An 18,459-nucleotide genomic window follows, 5' to 3' on the forward strand; every position below is an offset into this window, starting at 1 on the left:
TCTGCAGCCCGCGCTGTTTCTCCCGGAGAGGGCCCCACCCCAGCTAACTGCCCAGAACCAACCCAGCGTCCTGGGTGCAGAAGTGACATCGGGGACCCAGCCCCGCGGGTGCCCGGCCCCGAGAGCGCAGGGTCTCACGGTGGCAATGCAGCGGCCAGCCGGGACCCAGGCCGACACCAGCGCCCACACTCTTTGCGGCTGGCTGCTCGCAGTCCTGCATCCCTCGGCCTCCAGAGGCGGGGCCTTCCCATTGACCTGTCACGGGGGATTAGACCGCTAATTAGTTCTGCAATTAGAGTTGCGAGTGCAGCTCCTCGCCCCGCGCAGCCCTCGCTGCAGAGATGCCGCGCATCCACGATGCCCTGCAGGCGTCCGGAGAGCGCGGCGTCCCCGCCAGGAGCGGAGTCACGGCTGAGTGCTGGGATCCACAGCCGGGGCCCGAGACGGGGTCCTCGTCCCCGGAACCAGGAGGGCACCGCTCCTCCCGCCCCAGGGTCACAAGGAAGCACCGACAGGCTCCTCACGCCCAGTGCGGGGCGCAGCAGGTGGGCGGGGCCGGGCTCAGCCCACAGCAGGGCACCGAGGGGGGGACACGCCGGACCTCAGCCCCGGGGCCACAGCCCTTCCGCCCCCAGTGCAAGCGGCGCAGAGCGTCTGCGCCTGAGCGACACCGTGAGTCTCAAGTGCCCGGGGGGGGGGAGGGGGACTCCATGACCCGGGACGGCCACCAGCCCTTCTGCCGAGTGGGCCATCGGGGCCGGTGCCCCGGGGCGGGCACGTGCAGAAGCCCCTCAGGAGTCAGGAGCAGCACACCCACTGAGAGCTCCCCGTGCAGACCCTGCAGAGCGTGTCCCGGGCCCCTCCCGGCACCACCGTCCCCCGGCCCCCTCGCACCCAGCAGTTCTGACGTGGGGCTCCGTCCAGCGTGAGCGGGGCGGGGCCGAGCAGCCCAGGGAATGGCTCCGACACCTGGAAACAATTCTGTTTACTCAGTGGGGCGGCGGGGTGGGGGGTGCTGCACAGAGAAACCGTTCCCTTCCATACAGGCTCCCTCTGGCCTGGCGACCTGGGAAGGAGCCGCGCCGCTGAGACGGGCCCCTCGCTCGCTGCTGGACACACCCGCTGGACAAACACACTCTGTCTGAAGCAGGACCCAGCCCCTGGGCAGACGGACGAGAGACAGCCCGCCCGGTCTGCTGTCACAGCTGCGACGGGCAGGCGGGACACAGCCCCAGGAGACAGCTGTGGTCCCGCCTGGGGAGACAGACCAGAGACAATGCTGTCACAGCTGTGATGGACAGGAGGACGCCCTGCCAGGGGAGGACCCACTGAGAGTCTCAGGACCAGAGCCGCTGTGGGAGGCACGGAGGGCTTCCTGGAGGCAGTGATGATGGGATGGGGAGCACACACGGGTTACCCAGAGACGGGTACCACGTGCTGATGGGAAGGCAGGGGCAGGCGGAACTGGGGACTCACAGGTTACCTGGAGATCAGGAGCTGGACAGACCGTTCCAGGTAGAGACGAGAGCAGGTGCGAAGGCCGTGGTGGGGAGGGCGGGGGCTGCTGAGCCCAGGGAAGCCGGGAAGACGGAAGGGAGAAGAAGACAGGGCAGGCTGGCAGAATGTGCCATGCGCTGGGCCGCACAGCCCCCCAGGAACCCGGGAGGCACAGCCTCGTCTGAGGAGGAGGCCTGAGCTCAGACTGGCGTTTCTGAGAGACAAGCCCTGGGTGCAGGTAGAGAGCAAGTCAACGGCAAGGGGAAGGCAGAGGGAGCGGCGGGGGTCCGGCGAGAGGTGCGGGGGGGCGGGGACCAGGCCGCTTCTGCACCCAGGGGGTGGGGGTGGTGCCTGCACACTGCTGTCACAGCACGGGGTGCCACTGGCATCTCATGGGCGGAGGCCAGGGGCTGCTCAACACCCTGCGCTGCGCTGAGCACTCACCCCCCCGCATGGCCAGGACCACCCAGCCCAGGAGGAGCAGAGCCGGGCCGGAGGGAGACCCCGGGGTGGGCACGGCGGCCGTCTGAAGAGCTGCGCCGCCTCCACAGCCCGTGCAGGAGGGACAGCGAGCGGGGTGGCAGTGGGGGGGGGGGGCAGAGCAGAGGGACCCAGGGTGAGTCCCGAGAAGTGGTGGGGCCAGAAAGCCCCAGAAGCTTTGCTGTGGGAGGCCTGTGTTCCGAGAACCAGGGGCCACGTCGTGGAGGGAAACCAAGGGGGGAAGAGAGCTCCCTGGAGCCCAGCGCCACCGACCGAGCCTGTGGCGGCCCAGCGAGCTGCGCACGGGTTCCGGAGGCCCCTCGCCGCTGTGGCCCGGCAGCCTGGCGCCCGGACCGCGGCCTGGTCCGCCTTCGGCGTCGGCAGGGGCAGCCAGGGCGGGCGACGTAAACACCGCGTGGGGGAGCCCGACCCTCGTGCGCCCGCGCTGAGCCTGCCCTCCGTCCGGCTGAGCAGCCACGAGCCGTGGCAGGCGGACAGGCCTCCCCGGAAGCTCCTCACGGACTCAGACCTCATGTCCCAAACGGGCCGGAACTCGGAGTCAGACTCGGGGGTCCGCTTCAGCGAGCTCCCCAAGTGGTTCCGGTCGAGGGAAGCTGGGAGGTGGGCTGGGGCCCGCCCTGAGAACAGTGCCCGCAGACCCCGAGCGCCCAGCCGGCCGGCCGAGGCCCCGTGACCGAGGCCAGACCGCTCAGCGGGGTGCGGGCTGGGCCCCAGAGAGCTGGTCCCAGAGATCGCCCGGGTGTCTCGTGTCTAGTTCCGCCTGTAACGGAGACGTAAACACCACGGCTTCTAAGAAGATACAACCGTCGTGCAGGGCAGTTTCGCGGGGACACCAGCCCTCTGGCTCGGGGAAGATAAACAGTGTCCAGCACGGCAGAGCGCACAGGACGAAGTAAACAAGTTCTCGAGCAGCCTGCATGGCAGCTGCAAGGGCCGCTGGGGGTTAACCCGGGGCCAGAGCCGCTTCCCCCCGAAGGCCTGGCGGGGGCCCAGGGGCTGAGGCCCGAGCGGGAACCAGCAGAGCGGAGGAGCAGAGCCGGGGGCAGAGCGGTCCTCCAGCCCAGAAAGCAACGTCTTGTCCCCGAGCTGAACCCCCCGGTTCTCCCACCGTTCAGAGCGTCAAACGCTTTCCGTTTTGACTCAAGTGTCCTGTTTTGGACTCAGAGAGAATTTACCCAAGCACTCCAGAAAGAAAACAGAAAGGCAAGAAAACTAACAAACTGGCCCAGCAGCGAGTGACGAGTCGAGCCCCGCGTGGGGGGGGGGGAGCGGCTTCTTTATAAACAAGCGTCGCCTAACACTGCGCAGGCGGCACCGGGGTCGGCAGGAGCGGCAGCAGCTCCAACCGCCCCTCGCCCCACGCCGGCGCCCGCTCACAGGCCAGGCTCTGCCCTGCGGGGCGACGCGTGGTCTCCCCAGGCCTTTGTAGCCCGTGAGGTCCCGGGGAGCTGGAGCTGTAAATATTTGCCCTGCGCCCAGCGCGGCCAGCTGCTGGCCTGCAGCTGACAGTCGGGCGGGGCCAGCCACGGGGGCTGGAACGCCGCGGCCTGGTGTGCGCCAGGGAAGGAGGAAAAGCAGACGCAGGCCTGGGGCCCTTGGGGCGGACATGCTCTCCGCCACGGAGCCAGAGGACAGGCAGCCGGAGAGGGGCCCCACCCTGGGGCCCCCCTTGTCCACAGCGTGGCCTCCGCAATCAGGAAACCCTGGCTCTCCGCGGGGGGCGGGGGGAGGGTGGTTTCTCCCCCACCCCTGCAGGAACACTAGACAGTATCTAGAGACGTTTTCCCGTGTCAAAACTTGGCTGGGGTGGGGGGCAGATTGCTCCAGGCAGGGATCGTGGGTTAAGGACTCTGCTCAACCCCCCACAACAAAGAATGGCGGGCCAAGGGGTCTGGGTGTCCCGCAGCTGGGCGCTGAGGCCCACCCCGATCCCACTGGGCCCTGAGTTGCGGGTTGACCGGGTGCGAGTTCTGCGGGTCCCCGGGGCCTGCTCGCCCACCTCAGGGGGTCCAGCAGACAGACGATGCCCACGAAGTGCCGACCACGGCGGCCGGCGCGTGGCAATTACCACGCGCTGCATGGGGCTGGTGGCGGCACCCAGAGGCAGCATGACAGCGGCTCAGAAACGGCTGGAGACGGGCGGGCCCGCGTGGGCTCTGAGCCCAACTGTGGCACCTAGACGCTGAGACCCTGGCCCGGAGGGCCCCTCCCCTCCCTGGGGCTGTGTCTTCCTCAACGAAAAGAGAAGTGTCCCAGCCGCCTCCTTGGCTTAGGAAGGAAACAGCTGAGGAGCACCCAGCCCAGGGCCTGGAGCAGAGTGGCCTCCAGTTGGGTGTCTGCTTGCAGCACCTCTCGGCTGCAGGGAGGGCTCCTCGGGTGAGATAATCGTGAGCCACGGAGGCCAGGCATTCGGCCCCCGCCCCCAGCCCAGGCGCAGTGCCAGGTCCTTCCCTCCTCCGCAGCTGACAGCAGCCGCCTGAGGTCCAGGGAGTCTGCTGCACCTGGACCGAGCCGCAAGGTCACCCAGCTGGTCAGCACAAAGCCCAGATTCTAAAACAGTTCCAGTTCTCAGGACTCCGTCCCAGCGATTGCTTCATGCTTGGGGTCGGCTCCCTTCATGCTTCCAGGAGCCCCCGGAAGAGCGGAGCAGGGGGCGCCTGGCTGGGTTCCACCTCCTGTCACCTCGCCAGGGGGCACGGATCTCCAACTTCACAGCCGGCCAGCAGCTCCCCAAGGTCAGCCGCCGGCTGCCAGCGGAGCCCGAGCGCGAATCCAGCCTTCCCTGCCGAGGCCTCTCTGCTGGCCCCCTCCCAAGTGCTCCGAGCCAGGACGAGGGACATGGCTGGCCCTGGGGGTCCTGGGCAGGGACCATGTCTCCCCATCCTAAAAGGTTTAAGAGACTTCTCCCACACCCCCTAGCTGGCCTGAGCAGCAAACCTTGAACCCTGTCCTGGCTCTGCTCCCTGGCTGTGGGCTCCTTTCAATCTTTCCAAGCTGCTGTACCGTTTTTTCATCCTCCGCGCCTAGTAATCTGTAGGGACTGGAGTTTACAAGCTCAGGCTGACTCAGCGCCCTGTTCCCAGTGACACAGCTGGCAAGCAGCAGCAGGAGGGGGAGGCCAGGATGCTCCTGGGAAGCCCGTGGCATCCCAGCGCCCCAGGGACGGGACCGGGAGGCTCCCTGGTTACCAGGGGCCTGGTAGGGGGGTCCGGCCGGCGCTTACCTTGCCAACAGCTGGCGCGGCCACGCAGCGGCTGAGCGAGTCCAGGCGCGCGCTGTACTCGGTGAACTTCTTTTGGTAGCGCAGGGCGGTCATTTGCAGCTCCAGCTGCGCCGCGGCCAGCTGGGCCACCAGCGACTTCTCACGCTTGCCCGCGCGCAGAGCCTCCTTCTTGAGCGCCTTGTGCAGCGCGGCGAGCCGGGCCTGCAGCGCGCCGTTGTGCGCCCGCAGAGCCCGCGCGCAGCAGTGGCCGCCCGCACGCAGTTCCCCGCGCGTCAGGGGCAGCCCGCAGCCCTCCTGGCAGCGGCCCACCGGTCTCGCGTCGCACGCGTCCCGCATGTGCGCCTCCAGGTCGCGGCGCAGCAGCACCTGGGCGCACCCCGAGTGGCGGCAGCGCGCGGGAGCAAAGTCACAACGTTCCAAGTGCTCAGGCAGCTCCTGCAGCTTGACCACCCGGGCGCAGCCCCGTGCCGCGTGCGCGCACTTAATGTCCAGTTTGAGGATAAGGCGCTTGAGAGGCAGCACGTGGTTGAGCTCCTTGGCCGAAAGGCGGCCGCGGCAGCGCGCGGGGCAGCTGCCCTCCTGCACCACCCAGGGCAGCACGCAGCCCGCGCAGAAGACGTGGCCGCACGGCGTGGTCAGCGGGTCCTCCAGCACCTTACGGCACAGCGCGCACTTCAGGTCCGGGTCCACGTCGCCGTCAAAGCGGTCCAGCTCGAAACCCATGGTGGGGCCGGGCCTGGGTCGCCGCCGGGGAGCGGCGCCCTCCCTGCCGCCCGCCCTCCGAGGAGCGCAGACCCGGCCGCGCGCGCGCTCTCCGCGGACTGAGCCCAACTCGGCAGACTTCTCGGAAAAGGCCCTGGACTCCTCCGCCGTATTTGCGCGAGTGCGAGCGCACGCACATCCCGTCGGCGCCGCCGGCCCAGCCTGCCCGGCCGGCTCGCTGCGCCGGGGAGGCAGCGGGAGGCCCCGGGGTCGCCGAGAGGCCGCGCCCCCGCGACGGAGCCGACACCCTCCTCTCCTGGACCTCCTCTCGCTCGCTCGAGCTCTTCGCTTCAGGAGGCAAATTCCAGCAGAGAAACGTTCACTGAGCTGGGAGCGGCGGCTGTTGTCGCCCCGCCCGGCGTCGCGGAGCCCCTTCCGGGACCACCGCCCACGGAGTGGTCCGCCTCCCGCCCCTTCCCCGCCCCCGCCCCCGCCCCGCGGCTGGCTGCTGGGGCTGGAGAAACTTCTTGGGGCCGCTACGCCGGCACTTACGGTCGCTGCTGAATCCGGCGGAGACTTTGGGAGCCCTTGGCCCCAGGGCCGGCCCTGCGCTGGCGTTTGCGGCCTGGTGCCCACCTGACACCTCCAACTGGGAAGCCCGGCCTGGGACGAGGCGGAGGGAGTCCTGCGGGGTCGTGTTCAGCAGAGATCCTCAGACTCCAGCGCCGATGCGGCTGAGCGCCGGCACGTCCGGGGGTCTCCAGGGGACGCTGACACCGCCGGCCAGGATTCAGGCCAGACTCCAGCGTCTGTCCTGGAATCCGGGCCTTTCCCACGGGGGCGGGCGGTGAGCTCCTGGGCGGCTTCTGCAATGCCCGGGTGTTGAAGGAAGACCGCGGGGTTCACAGCATCGTCCAGGGCCTGGGAGTCCGAGTCTGCGCTCCGCGTGGCGCTGGGCCTGGACAGCACGTCCGCTCCGACCCTTTCTTTGCTCTGGCTGCCCCCTTCTGCAGCTGTGGACCCCCGACCTTTACTGCGTCACTGCTTCACCTGCTGAAACGGCCGCCTCGATGTCCAGAGGGGGTCACTTGTGTGGAACTGACCCTTAAGAAGCTGTCACTCGACGGCGCTCTGTAATCGGTGTCGGTGGCATTCGGTGTCTGCTGTGGGAGAGGCGTCTTGCAGTCGCCCTGGCCATTCTTGGGTGGTTCACAGGCGGGCAGCACCGGCCTTAGCGCAGGGGCACGCGCCGCCGGAACTCCGTCAGTGTGTCTGGCGAGCGGCTGGCGGGGTCCCGGCGGGTTGGCAGGAAACACGGCCTTCCAGCAAAGGTCACACCCCGGGCAACACTCTTCAAGCCAAGCCGGTGCTGAGACACAGGCCCGGCTCCTCAAACGGGCTGGTGCTCACTTTGGGGGCAGCTTCTCTAAAGGATGCCTCCCCCCACCCCCACCCCCACCCCCGCACAGCAGACCGGGAGGTGGATGAGATGCTGCAGCTGAGGCCACAGAGCGGGGGTGGCGGGGCCTCTTTAGGCAAAGGAGAGTCTGTGTGAGCCACTCCCCCTTGGTTAATTTTAGAATTCGGGGGGAAAAACCCCTCCTTGCACATCAGCATATGTTTTAGTGGCTGAATTTAACAGACAGGGGACTGTGCAGGGAGAGCAGCCGGGGCCCAGGAGGGGGGGTTCTAACGGGGGGGGGGACGGCCAGTAGGACATTCCGGGCCCGGGGAGGGGGACTCGAGGTGCGAGGGTTTCAGTTCGAGCAGGCCCAGGACTTAGCACAGGTGAGAAAGGAGAGAGCAGAGCCAGGTGAGGGCAGAGAGAGGGCAGGAGCCAACCCGGGGCTGGCAGGACCCTGGGCAGGACTCTGAGTGGCCGGGGCCGGGGCTGGAGGGCCTGGCAGGGCCTTGGGCAGTTGAGGGAGGGACCCAGTGCGGTCAGGCCTAGCTCTACCACAGAGGGGGCACCACGGGGGGGGGACCACGGGGGGGGCACCGTAGAGTGGGGGCACCGTGTCTGCGTGACACCTCGTGTTGGACTAGGATGGTCTCCCAGTCCCTGCTCCGGGCCAGCCCTGCCCTGGGACCCTGATCACAGGCCGACGCCTCCGGCAGGAGGGGTCAGAATCCCAGTGGGACCTGTTTGGGGTTCATGCCAGCGTTCAGGACACGGTCCCCATGACATTATCTGTGCTCAGTTCTGCACCACCAGCTGCCGCGGGAACTGCTGGGTCCCTGCCTGGTTGTGATTGGCAAGCTTTGCGCAAGCCCCCGCCTCACGCACATTAGGACGGCGAGTGTCAGAAAGACGGGCAGGGGCGTGGAGACGTCGGAACCTTCTCTTGTGGCTGCGGGACGGCGAACGGGCAGCCTCTCTGCAGAACGGTCCAGCCGTCGCTCAGGCTGTGCAGCATCGAGTGACCGCCTGGCCCGGTGATTCCGCTCCTCAGGAGGTGCCCACGACAGCACACGCCCCACAAACGCTCGGCCACGCAAGTTGTTTCCGGCGGCGTGACCACGGCGGACATTTAGACGACCCCATGAACCTGCCCCACTCCCCTCTGCGTGGGCTCCCTTCCCCGGGGGTCAGCCTGGTGGTGCCCACAGCTCGGCTAGCCCACACGGAAGGGCACCCCCTTCCCGACAGTCACAATGCGTGTCCTGCCTCGGGTGGCCCGCCCGTTCATGGACCGGGGTGAGGGGGGCAGTCTCACTCGGACCTTAGAGACGGAGGGCACCCGGCGAGGCACAGGGGCCGTCCCGGATGACGCCCCCCCACACCAGGTGCCCCCCCTCCGTCGCCAGGGCGCTGACCTGAGGCAAAGGGAAAGGGCGTGTGAGGGGCGGCGACACAATGCTGGTCGTGACAAACACACTCCAACGACTCCGCAGCCACAGGCCCCGCTCCCGCGCCCAGTCACGCGACGGGACGGTTTCTGCAGTGGACTGAAGCTCTAAAGAGTGGCAGAGGCCCGCCCGGCTGGACACTAGCTCGCCGTGGACGCTCACCCCACGCTGTCCACCCAGAGAGTCACGCGTCCGGACGCGTTTCTAAAGCAGGTTTCAAAGACACCAGAGACCCCTGATCGTTCCCGAGAAGGAAGGAAACAAGGGCTGCGACCTGAAGCGTGAGGACCCGTGAAAACACGGAGTCCCCCGCCAGACGTCCGTGGCTGGTTGGCACAGGTGTGTGATAAGGCACAAAATCATGAAACCTCGTGGCTTCCACTCATCAACAAAACACAGAGTCCCAGCACCGACTTCATTAGTAACCAAACACTTTTACTCTGGAAAGTCTGTTTTGTAATATTCAAGTTTCACTTTACAGCATGTTGGTTTGTTTTTTGTTTTTTGGGTTTTTTTTTTTGTTTTTTTTTTTGCAAGCTCTTTAAAGTCTCTGCTTCTCGGGCCTGTGATCCGGGACCTCGTTAATTTTAATTTTTCTCCTGGCACCTCCAACACTCTCATTTACTCTGTCTGTAAAATTAGGATAATCATCATCTGTGCTTACCTAGCACAGGTAATAATCACTAATTAACTAATTTTTACATGTGGAAACCCCTGGAGTCTTCACGCGGTGCTCAGTGCCATTATCCCGGGCTGGCGGGGCGGGGGGAGGGGGGGTCCCACCGTACTCCTGTGTGACCTCGCCGCCTCTGCGGCCGCCCCTCCGCTGGGAACGTCAGAGACGGCTTCTCTGGGTCCTCCAGGCTGCCCGAGCTGACGGGCACCACCCTGAGCGTGACCCCGGCTTCTGGTGACCTAGGGCCTCAGGTAGCCAGGGGTGTGGGACCGCAGGCCCCAGCACGCGGGGGGGGGGGGGGTCCGAGCGCCCCTCCCCCACGGCGTAGGACACACCACTGTGTTCCCTGACACACGCTCTCGCCTGTGTTGGAGACGTGCCTGTTGTTGGAGGTTTGCTTCTTCTCTTTCCTTCTTCTCATTTTTGTGAGAGAGAGTCACTTCTTCTCTTCTGGGAAGCCCTCAGCAAAACGTTCTTGAGGTGTCAGCCAACCGGGAGAAAACGCAACTCTCCCCTTTCTTTGAAACCCTGTCCTGAAACCATGGTTTTGGCGCCCAGAGCACGTGGCCATGCGGCGGGAAGGAGTTAAAGCCAAACACGAAGGGACACCGTCCTGCGAGGGTGTGGTCCCTGCAGCCTCGCCGTGGGCCGTGACCTCACAGACAGGAGTCACGGGAGCCTCTCCTGCCGCTTTCCAGGCCGAGCAGGAAGAGACGGGAGACGCTGCGTCCGGGCCGCTGGCCGTGGGCCACCGCTCACCAGGCACGGCTGTCATGGAAAAACTCAGCAGTGGGAACATTCTTCCGTGCAGGTCCAATGGAAAATGCGTCCAGGTGCTGGCCGGCCGCGGCGCGGGCCAGCCGCCGCCGCCCCTGACGGAGACGGGGCCTCAGGGGCGGGCGCCGGGAAGAAAGCGCCGGCGGCCCACGGGCCGGTGGGAACCTCTGCGTGACTTGTAATTTCCCTGTGGGTTGTGCCAGCTGCAGATGGAGATAAAGCTGGGATCGCAGTGCGCCTCCCGGTCTCCGGGGCCCCAGGGCGGCACAGGTCCTGAGGGCCCTTCCCGCTGCAGGCGACTTGGGGGGGGACTCGTGCGAGGGGCCCTGACCTCCTGGCCGGCAGGGACCCCGTTGGTGAAAGGGCAGGGGATGGAGCCCAAGAACTGAGCGCAGCCGGCGGGGTGGCGAGAGGCCAGACCGGTGTCACGCCTCCCACTCCCCTTGGGGGGTGCTGCTCCTCTTCTCTGTGCAGAAACCCCGCCCCCCCCGCCCCCCCCCGGCGGGCTCTGGCCCTCCTGGGGAGGACCGGGGACGTGACAGAAATGTGCTGAGTGGGACAAAGAGAACACAGAGTCTGGCACAAGTGACGCCCCTTTTCCTGCACAATCGTTTATTACGAAACCGCGAGCCTGTGATTCTGCAACGTCACGACATCACACTCCAGCTCCCCACGTGACAGTTTAGGTGACATGTTCACATGACAACTACAAATTACCGCACCCCTGTTATCACCCGGCCAGCCACACCCTGGCAGGCGTCACCTCTGGTGGACCCTGTGTACGCGTCACTTAACCGTGGACGCCGCCCGAGCCGTCCAAACCAGAGACAACACGCGATCGTCCAGGTAGCAGGTGCTTTCGGCCGTGAGGGCCGTGCTGTCCCTGCCACGAACGGGCAGCAGAAAGGGCCACAGACCACGCGTGAGCGCTCAGCGGGGGGTTCCCAGGAAAGCGCTGTTGTCAGGGGTGTGGCACTGGGCCCCGGGCCCCCGATCGTGAGTGATACACTGCTGTTTTGGAAAAACAAAATCCGCTGAACTGGACATGTCATAGTGACACAGAGTGACATGGATGTTTCAGCACACGGATGCTTGGTGAAGGGCCGTACTTTGGACAAGGGGGATGGGGAGCATCTTGGGCCGGGGGTCAGGACCGCCCTCAGCGCCACCTGGGTCACTGGCACCTCAGGGTGCTGTCTACCTGGGGTTCCCGTCGGTCACAGTGCGTCCACACCCACCCTCAAAGCTGAGCTGTGCCGAGGCTGCTTCCTCAGGAACCGAGCGCACACACCTCTCTTAACTTTCCGCTAACTCAGCTCCTCGCCGTTCCTGAGGAACGGCACCGCATCTCAGAAGTCGGGGGATCGGCGCGGGACCGCCCGCGTCTGGGGGCCCGAGGGCAGCAGCTGCGCGCCCTTTCCCGCTGAGCCTAGGGCTGCGTCTGCGGGCTTCTTTCCGTCCCCCCACCCCGGGGACCCACTTGCACGGGCCCCTTCCTGGGCCCAGGCCCCGGACCCTGACGGAATCCTCAGCCGCTGGCCTGGCGGTGGCTTCAGCAACAGGGTGTCACCCTTCCCGCCCAAACCCCAGACTTGCCCTCGGGTCTCTGACCCCCCACCCCGCTCCATCCACTCGTGTCTTTGCCTTTGAGGGATTCCACCTCTTCATTTTGACCTCTGGATCTCGGAGCCCTTCCGCCACAGCCCCCCTGCCCCCTCGCACCCCAGCGACCCGTCCACGGGAGGATCGGCCTCGGCGTCCACCTGGGAGCCTGTTAGAAATGCAGAGTCCCAAGCCGGGACCAGCCCTGCTGAGTGAGAAGCCGCCTGGACAAGCTCCCTGGTCACGCAGGCACGGGTCGCCGTGGGGACACGTGAGCCGGAAGGGCAGGAGTGTCTCTCAGCAGCCGGACCCCCCTGGGCACCAGAGGCTGCCCCCTCCCGGCCGGCTGAGACGCTCTGGGGTTTGGGCCGCGGCCCCTGGCTTCTCACACCCGGGACGTTCTGGGGACAGCGTGGCTGACCACACCACACCGGCGTCAGGGAAGCCGCCGCACGACCACACCCCGTGTGGGTTTCAAGGTCGGCCCACCGCCATCAGGGGCGGGGTTTCGGATGCTGTGGCGACCCCTCGGCTCAGGTGGCTGCCTGGACACGGAGCCTGAGACGAGGTTTGTGTGAAAGCGACTCGTGGGACGAGCTCCTGGTGCCGGTGGGGGGGACCAGGGACAGAAGGGTCTTGCGGCCAGTGGCTCTGTGGGCGCGGAGGTGCGGACACGGCAAGGCTCATGCCCCGGGAGGGGCAGGGGCCCCAGGACGGCGCCCCGCAGGGAGCCGGAGGGCTGGCTGGGCTCTCGGTCGGGGAGGAGGATGCAGGCTAGGCCTGCACGGGCACCCGTGCCCCTCTGACCCCGGGGCTCACGGTTGCAGGTGAGGCAGAGCACCTGGCCACCTGGTCCCTCTCCCTGTCGGGAGCCCTCCTCTGTGAGTCACGGGAGCGGAGAGCCCAGCACAAGCTGGGTCGGATCACGTGCGAGCCATAAAAAGGTTCATGTTCAAGGGCAGGAGGTTAAGTAAAGGCGGGAGGTTCGCTGGTTTTACAGCCCTGAGCGGCTTCTCTCATCTCCAGCGAGTGGAACGGGGCAGACTCGGCTGAGGGGACGCAGAGCCCGGGGCCGCGCCTTGGGGCCGGGGCGGCGCCCGGCTCAGACGGCCGTCCGCCGGGAGCCTGGGAAACGTCCGCCGCTCTGCAGGGAGCACGTTGTACGCCACACGCTCGGGAAGTGGGGGCCCCGGGTGCTCAGGGCCGCTCTTCACGCCCCACTGCACCTGGAGACACGCGGGCGTCCTCGCGGGTCGGGGCAGGGGGGTCTGCCTCTCACTCCGTCCCCTCACTGAGACGCCCGCCAATGCTGACGCCTCCGCCTGCTGGCCTTCACGCCGGAGCTGAGCCCACGCCGCCGTGTCGTCAGAATGGAGACGTGACGCAGCCACCGGCTCCGCCCCTGGGCCCCCCGGCGAGGCGGGTCCTCGGCCCCGCGGCGTCGTTTCCCTCGGTTTCTCAGGCTGCCGACCTCCCTTGCACGTTTTACTGTCGACAGACCACCGGGACCAGCCCAAGCCCCCCCGGAGAGGAGGCGCAGGGACCCTGCAGGCGGAGTCTGCAGCCAGGAAAACGGGGTGCCGCTCCCCCGGCGCGACGTCACCACCCGGCAGGTGGAGCTCAGAGACGGCGGGAACTGAGGGACGGAGGCCGCACGGGGCGGCGGAGACGGGCTGAGGGCTCGCGGTGCGACCTGCCACCCTCGGTGGGGGGTGGGACGGTGTGCAGCTCCGGGTGGGTCGCAGGGTGTGGGCCGGGGGGCCACCCTGCGCCGGCCCCGCGGTCAGAGACGGTGCGTGTCTCGGGGCCCCGGCCGCCCTGTCACAGCAACGACCTCCACACAGAGGCCGAGGGGACGTGGGGGGCACGGCCTGAGGGACCTGGCGTGGGGCGCACTGGGCCGCAGGAGTGCTGGGGGCGGTCCTTCCCCGGGACGCGGTGGTGGGACAGTGGCCTCCCGGAGTGGCAGCGGCGTCAGGGACAGCGGTGGGTGGCGGGCTGCGGACACGGGTGCTGGGCGCACACCCCGCAGGGAGGTGTGTGACCGCACCGTCTGCTGAGTGCACGCGGGGCGTGGGTGCCTGGAGGCAGAGTGGGGGCAGGACAGCCAGAAGGAAGGGGGTGGCAGTGGGCGGGGACGGGCGGGGACGCGGAAGACCGCAGGCCCAGAAGGGACGGCGCCAAGGCAGCTTTTTGGCGGCAGGGCCGACGAGGCTGAGGTTCAGCAACGACAGACACACGTGTCGAAGTTACTGACTCTTGTCTGCAGGACGGCGTCCGGGCGGCCGTGCCGGCAGCACCGACCCGGACAGCTCCGGGGCCTGGCGCCCACAGCGGAGCCGAGGGCAGCCCCTGTGGCGCGGGTTCCCGGCCCACGGACGGGGTCAGACGCGAGCCTGACTGGCCGCTGCGGCCCAAAGCCCCGCTGGCCGCAGGCTCCGTCCGCTGTCCTCTGTCCTCCGTCCTGACCGGGCGTGGCCGTGGCGGAATGGAGTGCAAGCGTGTGAGGAGAGGACGGCAGAAGTAAATACACGCACACGGCCACACGGCCACACGGCCCCACGGCCACACGGCCCCAGGGCCCCGTCCAGAGCTCCGCGTCACCCGGCCTCGGGAGGGCCGCCTCCAGGTGTCTGTGACGGCTCCCGCTCGTCACGTTGCTTCATGTGCCTTTGGAAAGACGGCAAGGACGAATGTCGCGGGTGTCACTGACGACTGGATTCTGTAATTAACTCGGAACTCCGCGTGAGCCCCGCCTTCCATCCAACAGAGCGACTCCCGGGAATCCACACTGGCCCATCAGTCGGCCGGGCTCTGGGCAGACCCGGGGGCGCAGGTCCTCCCAGCAGCGGCGCCCCTGCACCCGGCGCAGCTCACCCCCGATGACGGCGCCGACTCCCTTGCGTTCAGAAAGTGCCGTGAGCGGCGCCGTGTCCTTCGGTTTCTCCGGCGCACGCTGGGGCTGCAGGCGGGCACGGTCTGGAGGTGGCGGCCCTGCGGCGGGTCTTGGGCTCGGCCCGGGGTCCGGGGACGGGACAGAGGACATCGGCCGGCCACTCACCGAACAGTGACGCCCCTTCCGCAGCGGCGACGAGGAGGGGGCCCTGCGCATGCGCGCGGCCGCCGCGCCCGGGCGCTGCGGAGTCCGGCTGGGGTCGCGCCAGGGCCCCCGGTTGACACCCGGCCCGTGAGAGGAAGGAGCAGGGACGAGGCCCCCTTCAGGGCCGAGGGAGCAGGTCGAGGGGTCGGTCCCCGTCGGGAGTGACCCGCGGCCCGCTTTCCCGTGGAGGGAGGGCCCAGCGGGCCCCCCAGGGCACGGCCCGGACCCCGCGGGTTTGTTTCCCTTTGTGCGGCCAGTGGGCCTCAGAATCCACTTCAAACAGACACAAATATTTTCCTTGGAAATGCAGCTACTTCCTGCCTTCAGGAAGGAAAAACAAATGAAAGTTGTTTGTTTGGATGAGCAGATGTGGGCTGGAGGCGGCCTGGGGTGAAGCGGAGGAACTCTGGGGGCTGGGGGGCGGGCCCTCCGATCCCGGCTGCAACCCCTGACCCCGGCTGTGACCTCGGGCGCACCGTGCAGGCCATCGCCCCAGCCCCGGTGCCGACAGTGAAACGGCAGTGAGATGGTGCTGTAAATGCTAAGGTTTCTTCTAGTTTCTCCGTGTGTCACGACCAGAAGCCACTTCCTTTCCTGCTTTTATTTCTCACTTTGAGTAACTTAGTGGGACCGTGGCACTCATTTGAGACTGGGCCCAGAACTGTTCCCATGGCATCTCGCTCTCCCCGCCCCCACACTGCGATTTATAAGCCACACGCGTCACCCTGCAGAGTGGGATTTTCTGATACGGTGGGTCTTTGTCTGCACGGGGCCCTTCCCGGTTCCGGGCTCCCCAGCTGAGTGATGACAGCGACGGGGTGTCCCTTGTTATGCTAATGAGGGGGCTGTTGCACCCCACCCGAGGGTGACCCAGTCTCACACCGGATCTCCGCACCGGTGGACTCCGACCCCGCAGCCAGCGGCTCCGTCAGTGACGAGTGCAGGATGACGCCCTCGAGCACCCAGACGGCGGCTCTCAGCTTCGCCGTGTCTCCTGCTTCCCCGGGTCCCCCGGTTCAGGTCCTGGCCCTCCGCGTCGCTCCATCCGGCTGCTGTTTCTCCTCCTTCACTGTCCGCTGTGGTCAGCGAGTGAGTGGTTTTCCTGAGTCCTGTGAGCAGTTCGGACAGGTCAGCCACACCCAGGAAGGGGTCCTGGGGCCTCTGATTGGCTGCCGGCTGGTGGGAAGCTTGGGGGACACGGCCCCAGGTGCACTGAAGTGCAGGGCCGTCTGCCGGCGAGCGGGGATCTGGTTCTGCCTGCAGGTGCAAAGGTCAGGACCGAGGTGACCTCCCAGACCCCTGCTTGTCCGAGAATAGCTCCGTGGTGGGAGGAGCCTCCACACACGCTGGAATCCGGTCTCAGGACCCCGTGCGCCCCACTTAAACGTCTCCCTTCCCCTCCGGTGGCCCTGCAAGCCAAGCAAGGGGTCTGTCTGTCCAGAGGGATTTAAATGCAGGGCCACTGACTCCGGTCCATTGTCCTCTCGTGTTCTGGTCCTTTACACACACGGGCTTGCAGTGAAGGGTTTACAGGCCTTGTTTGCAGAGCGGATTATGTAAACAGTTATTGTAGCATCGAGAAAACACACAGTCACAGAAGAGCTGATTGTTGATACATCTTAAAACATTCGACTTTCCTCTTGGAAGAAAACAAGGGTGAAGAAATGTGAACAGCCCCAGCCGGCGCGTCTGGCACGGAAACTCAGATCCAATCTGAGCCGCTTCCCCATCCCCCGTCCCAGCAGCAGCCCCGTGCGTGCGGCCCGAGGGTTAGGGCAGCGTCAGCTCCAGGAGGGCCTTGAACGCCAGGTGCTGCCCCCTCAGGGTCCCGTCCCCTCCGCCAAGTAATGCAGGGTTGCATCAAGAACCCGGCAGATCCTTCCACCCTCACCCTCCCACTCCCTGGCAGAGCTGCTAACCTTTTCCTCCCTTGAACGTAGCAGGAAGAAGCGCCCCAGAAACTGACCACGGCCACGTGTTTACCAAGCACAGCTCTTCCTTCCGAATGGAGCTCCCACAGACATTGCAAAGCACACTCCTGAAAGATACAATCAAAGTTTCCCAGACACAAACAGACAAAGGTTATATGATTCTACTTGCCTGAGGCCCCTGGAGGAGTGAAGTTCACAGAGACAGGGAGTGGGCGGTGGGGGGCTGGCGTGGGGGCAGTTAGTGTTGGATGAGGGCAGGGCCGCCGTGTGGGGAGAGGAAAACTTCAGACATCGGTGGGAGGGTGCACCACACGGAGGGAGCTCAGTGCCGCTCAGAGTGATAAAATGGAAAATTTGAGTCTATGTTGTCATGATTTAAAAAACAAAAGCACTTTCAAAGTATTCTTAAACCTCTTTTTATGTTTCAGCTGCAGGAATCTCTGTATTAACTTTCTAGGATGCTGATGTAACTGAAGAGATTGTAGATCATTAATATTCCAAATGTTCAAGTTAAAATTTAAGGGAACTCCTGAGCCAAACATAGAAGTCATGTTTTAGATTTTGAGTATCGTCATACTTTTTTTTTTTAGTCCTCATCCAAGGACATTTTCCCTTCTGTATTTAGAGAGAGGAAGGTCGACAGAGAGAGAGAGGAAGGTCGACAGAGAGAGAGAGAGAGACAGAGAAACATCCATTGGTCGCTTCCCCTGTGTGCCCCGACTGGGTGAACCCACAGCCTAGGCGTGTGCCCTGACTGGGAATCGAACCCAGGACTTTTCGGTGTACAGGACGACGCTCCAACCCACTGAACCACCCAGCCAGGGCCTTCATGCTTTCTCCATAACCCAGAAACTCTCGGGCAGTGAACGCAGCCCACAGTTACCTGGAGGGGTCGCACCTGGAGACCGACACCGGCCCGTGGCCACATGTCCCATTGCAAGGTTTCCAGCAGCCACATTTAAAGAGTAAAAAGAACCCCTGGCTGGCGTAGCTCAGTGGATTGAGCGCGGGCTGCGAAACAAAGCATCGCAGGTTCGATTCCCAGTCAGGGCACATGCCTGGGTTGCAGGCCACAGCCCCAAGCAACCGCAGATGGATGTTTCTCTCTCTCTCTCTTTCTCCCTCCCTTCCCCTCTCTAAAAATAAATAAATAAAATCTTTAAAAAAAGAGTAAAAAGGAACAGGTAAAATTCATTTTCATAATACATTTTATCATGTAGATCCATAATATTGTCACATCAATATATAATCAATATAAAAGTATTAATTAGATGTTATCAACCTTTTCATACTAAGTCTATCAGTTTGATGTGCATTTTACCATTTAAACACATCTCAATATGTTCCCCAGAAATTTTCAATCTGTATTTAGACTTCACAAAATCTACCTTTGAAAAAGTAGATTCTCACACCTGTGCTGCTTCAAACACACCTAAATGTTTTCTAATTACTGAGTTGAGTATCAAGAAATAGTTCCTCTAATATTTGCGACCATGTTGACAGAGGTGGTTTTTCTTTCAGTGAACCCATTTGTCTTAATCTGAGCAAAAGCACATTCGGATCTCCGAGCAGCCACGCAGATTTGCTGCGCTTTGTCAGT

General features: G+C 64.9%; 1 protein-coding gene across 2 annotated transcripts in view; it reads right to left on the minus strand.

Moving 5' to 3' along the window:
* Window positions 1–18,459, minus strand: part of PDZRN3 (PDZ domain containing ring finger 3) — a 132,161-nt gene that overhangs the window by 91,042 nt on the left and 22,660 nt on the right. The window contains exon 1 of one of the 2 annotated variants that reach the window (XM_045857072.1): window positions 5,222–6,063. The exons of the other annotated variant lie outside the window; for it this stretch is intronic. Within the exon in view, the coding sequence (XP_045713028.1) occupies window positions 5,222–5,944 (723 nt within the window). The 5' untranslated portion in view covers window positions 5,945–6,063. Of the gene's footprint in view, window positions 1–5,221; window positions 6,064–18,459 lie in introns of those variants that run through there. 2 annotated transcript variants of the gene reach the window in all.

The sequence above is a fragment of the Phyllostomus hastatus genome, unplaced genomic scaffold (assembly GCF_019186645.2).
Source record: "Phyllostomus hastatus isolate PE091 unplaced genomic scaffold, TTU_PhHast_1.1 phas_scaffold_129, whole genome shotgun sequence".
Taxonomy (NCBI): domain Eukaryota; kingdom Metazoa; phylum Chordata; class Mammalia; order Chiroptera; family Phyllostomidae; genus Phyllostomus; species Phyllostomus hastatus.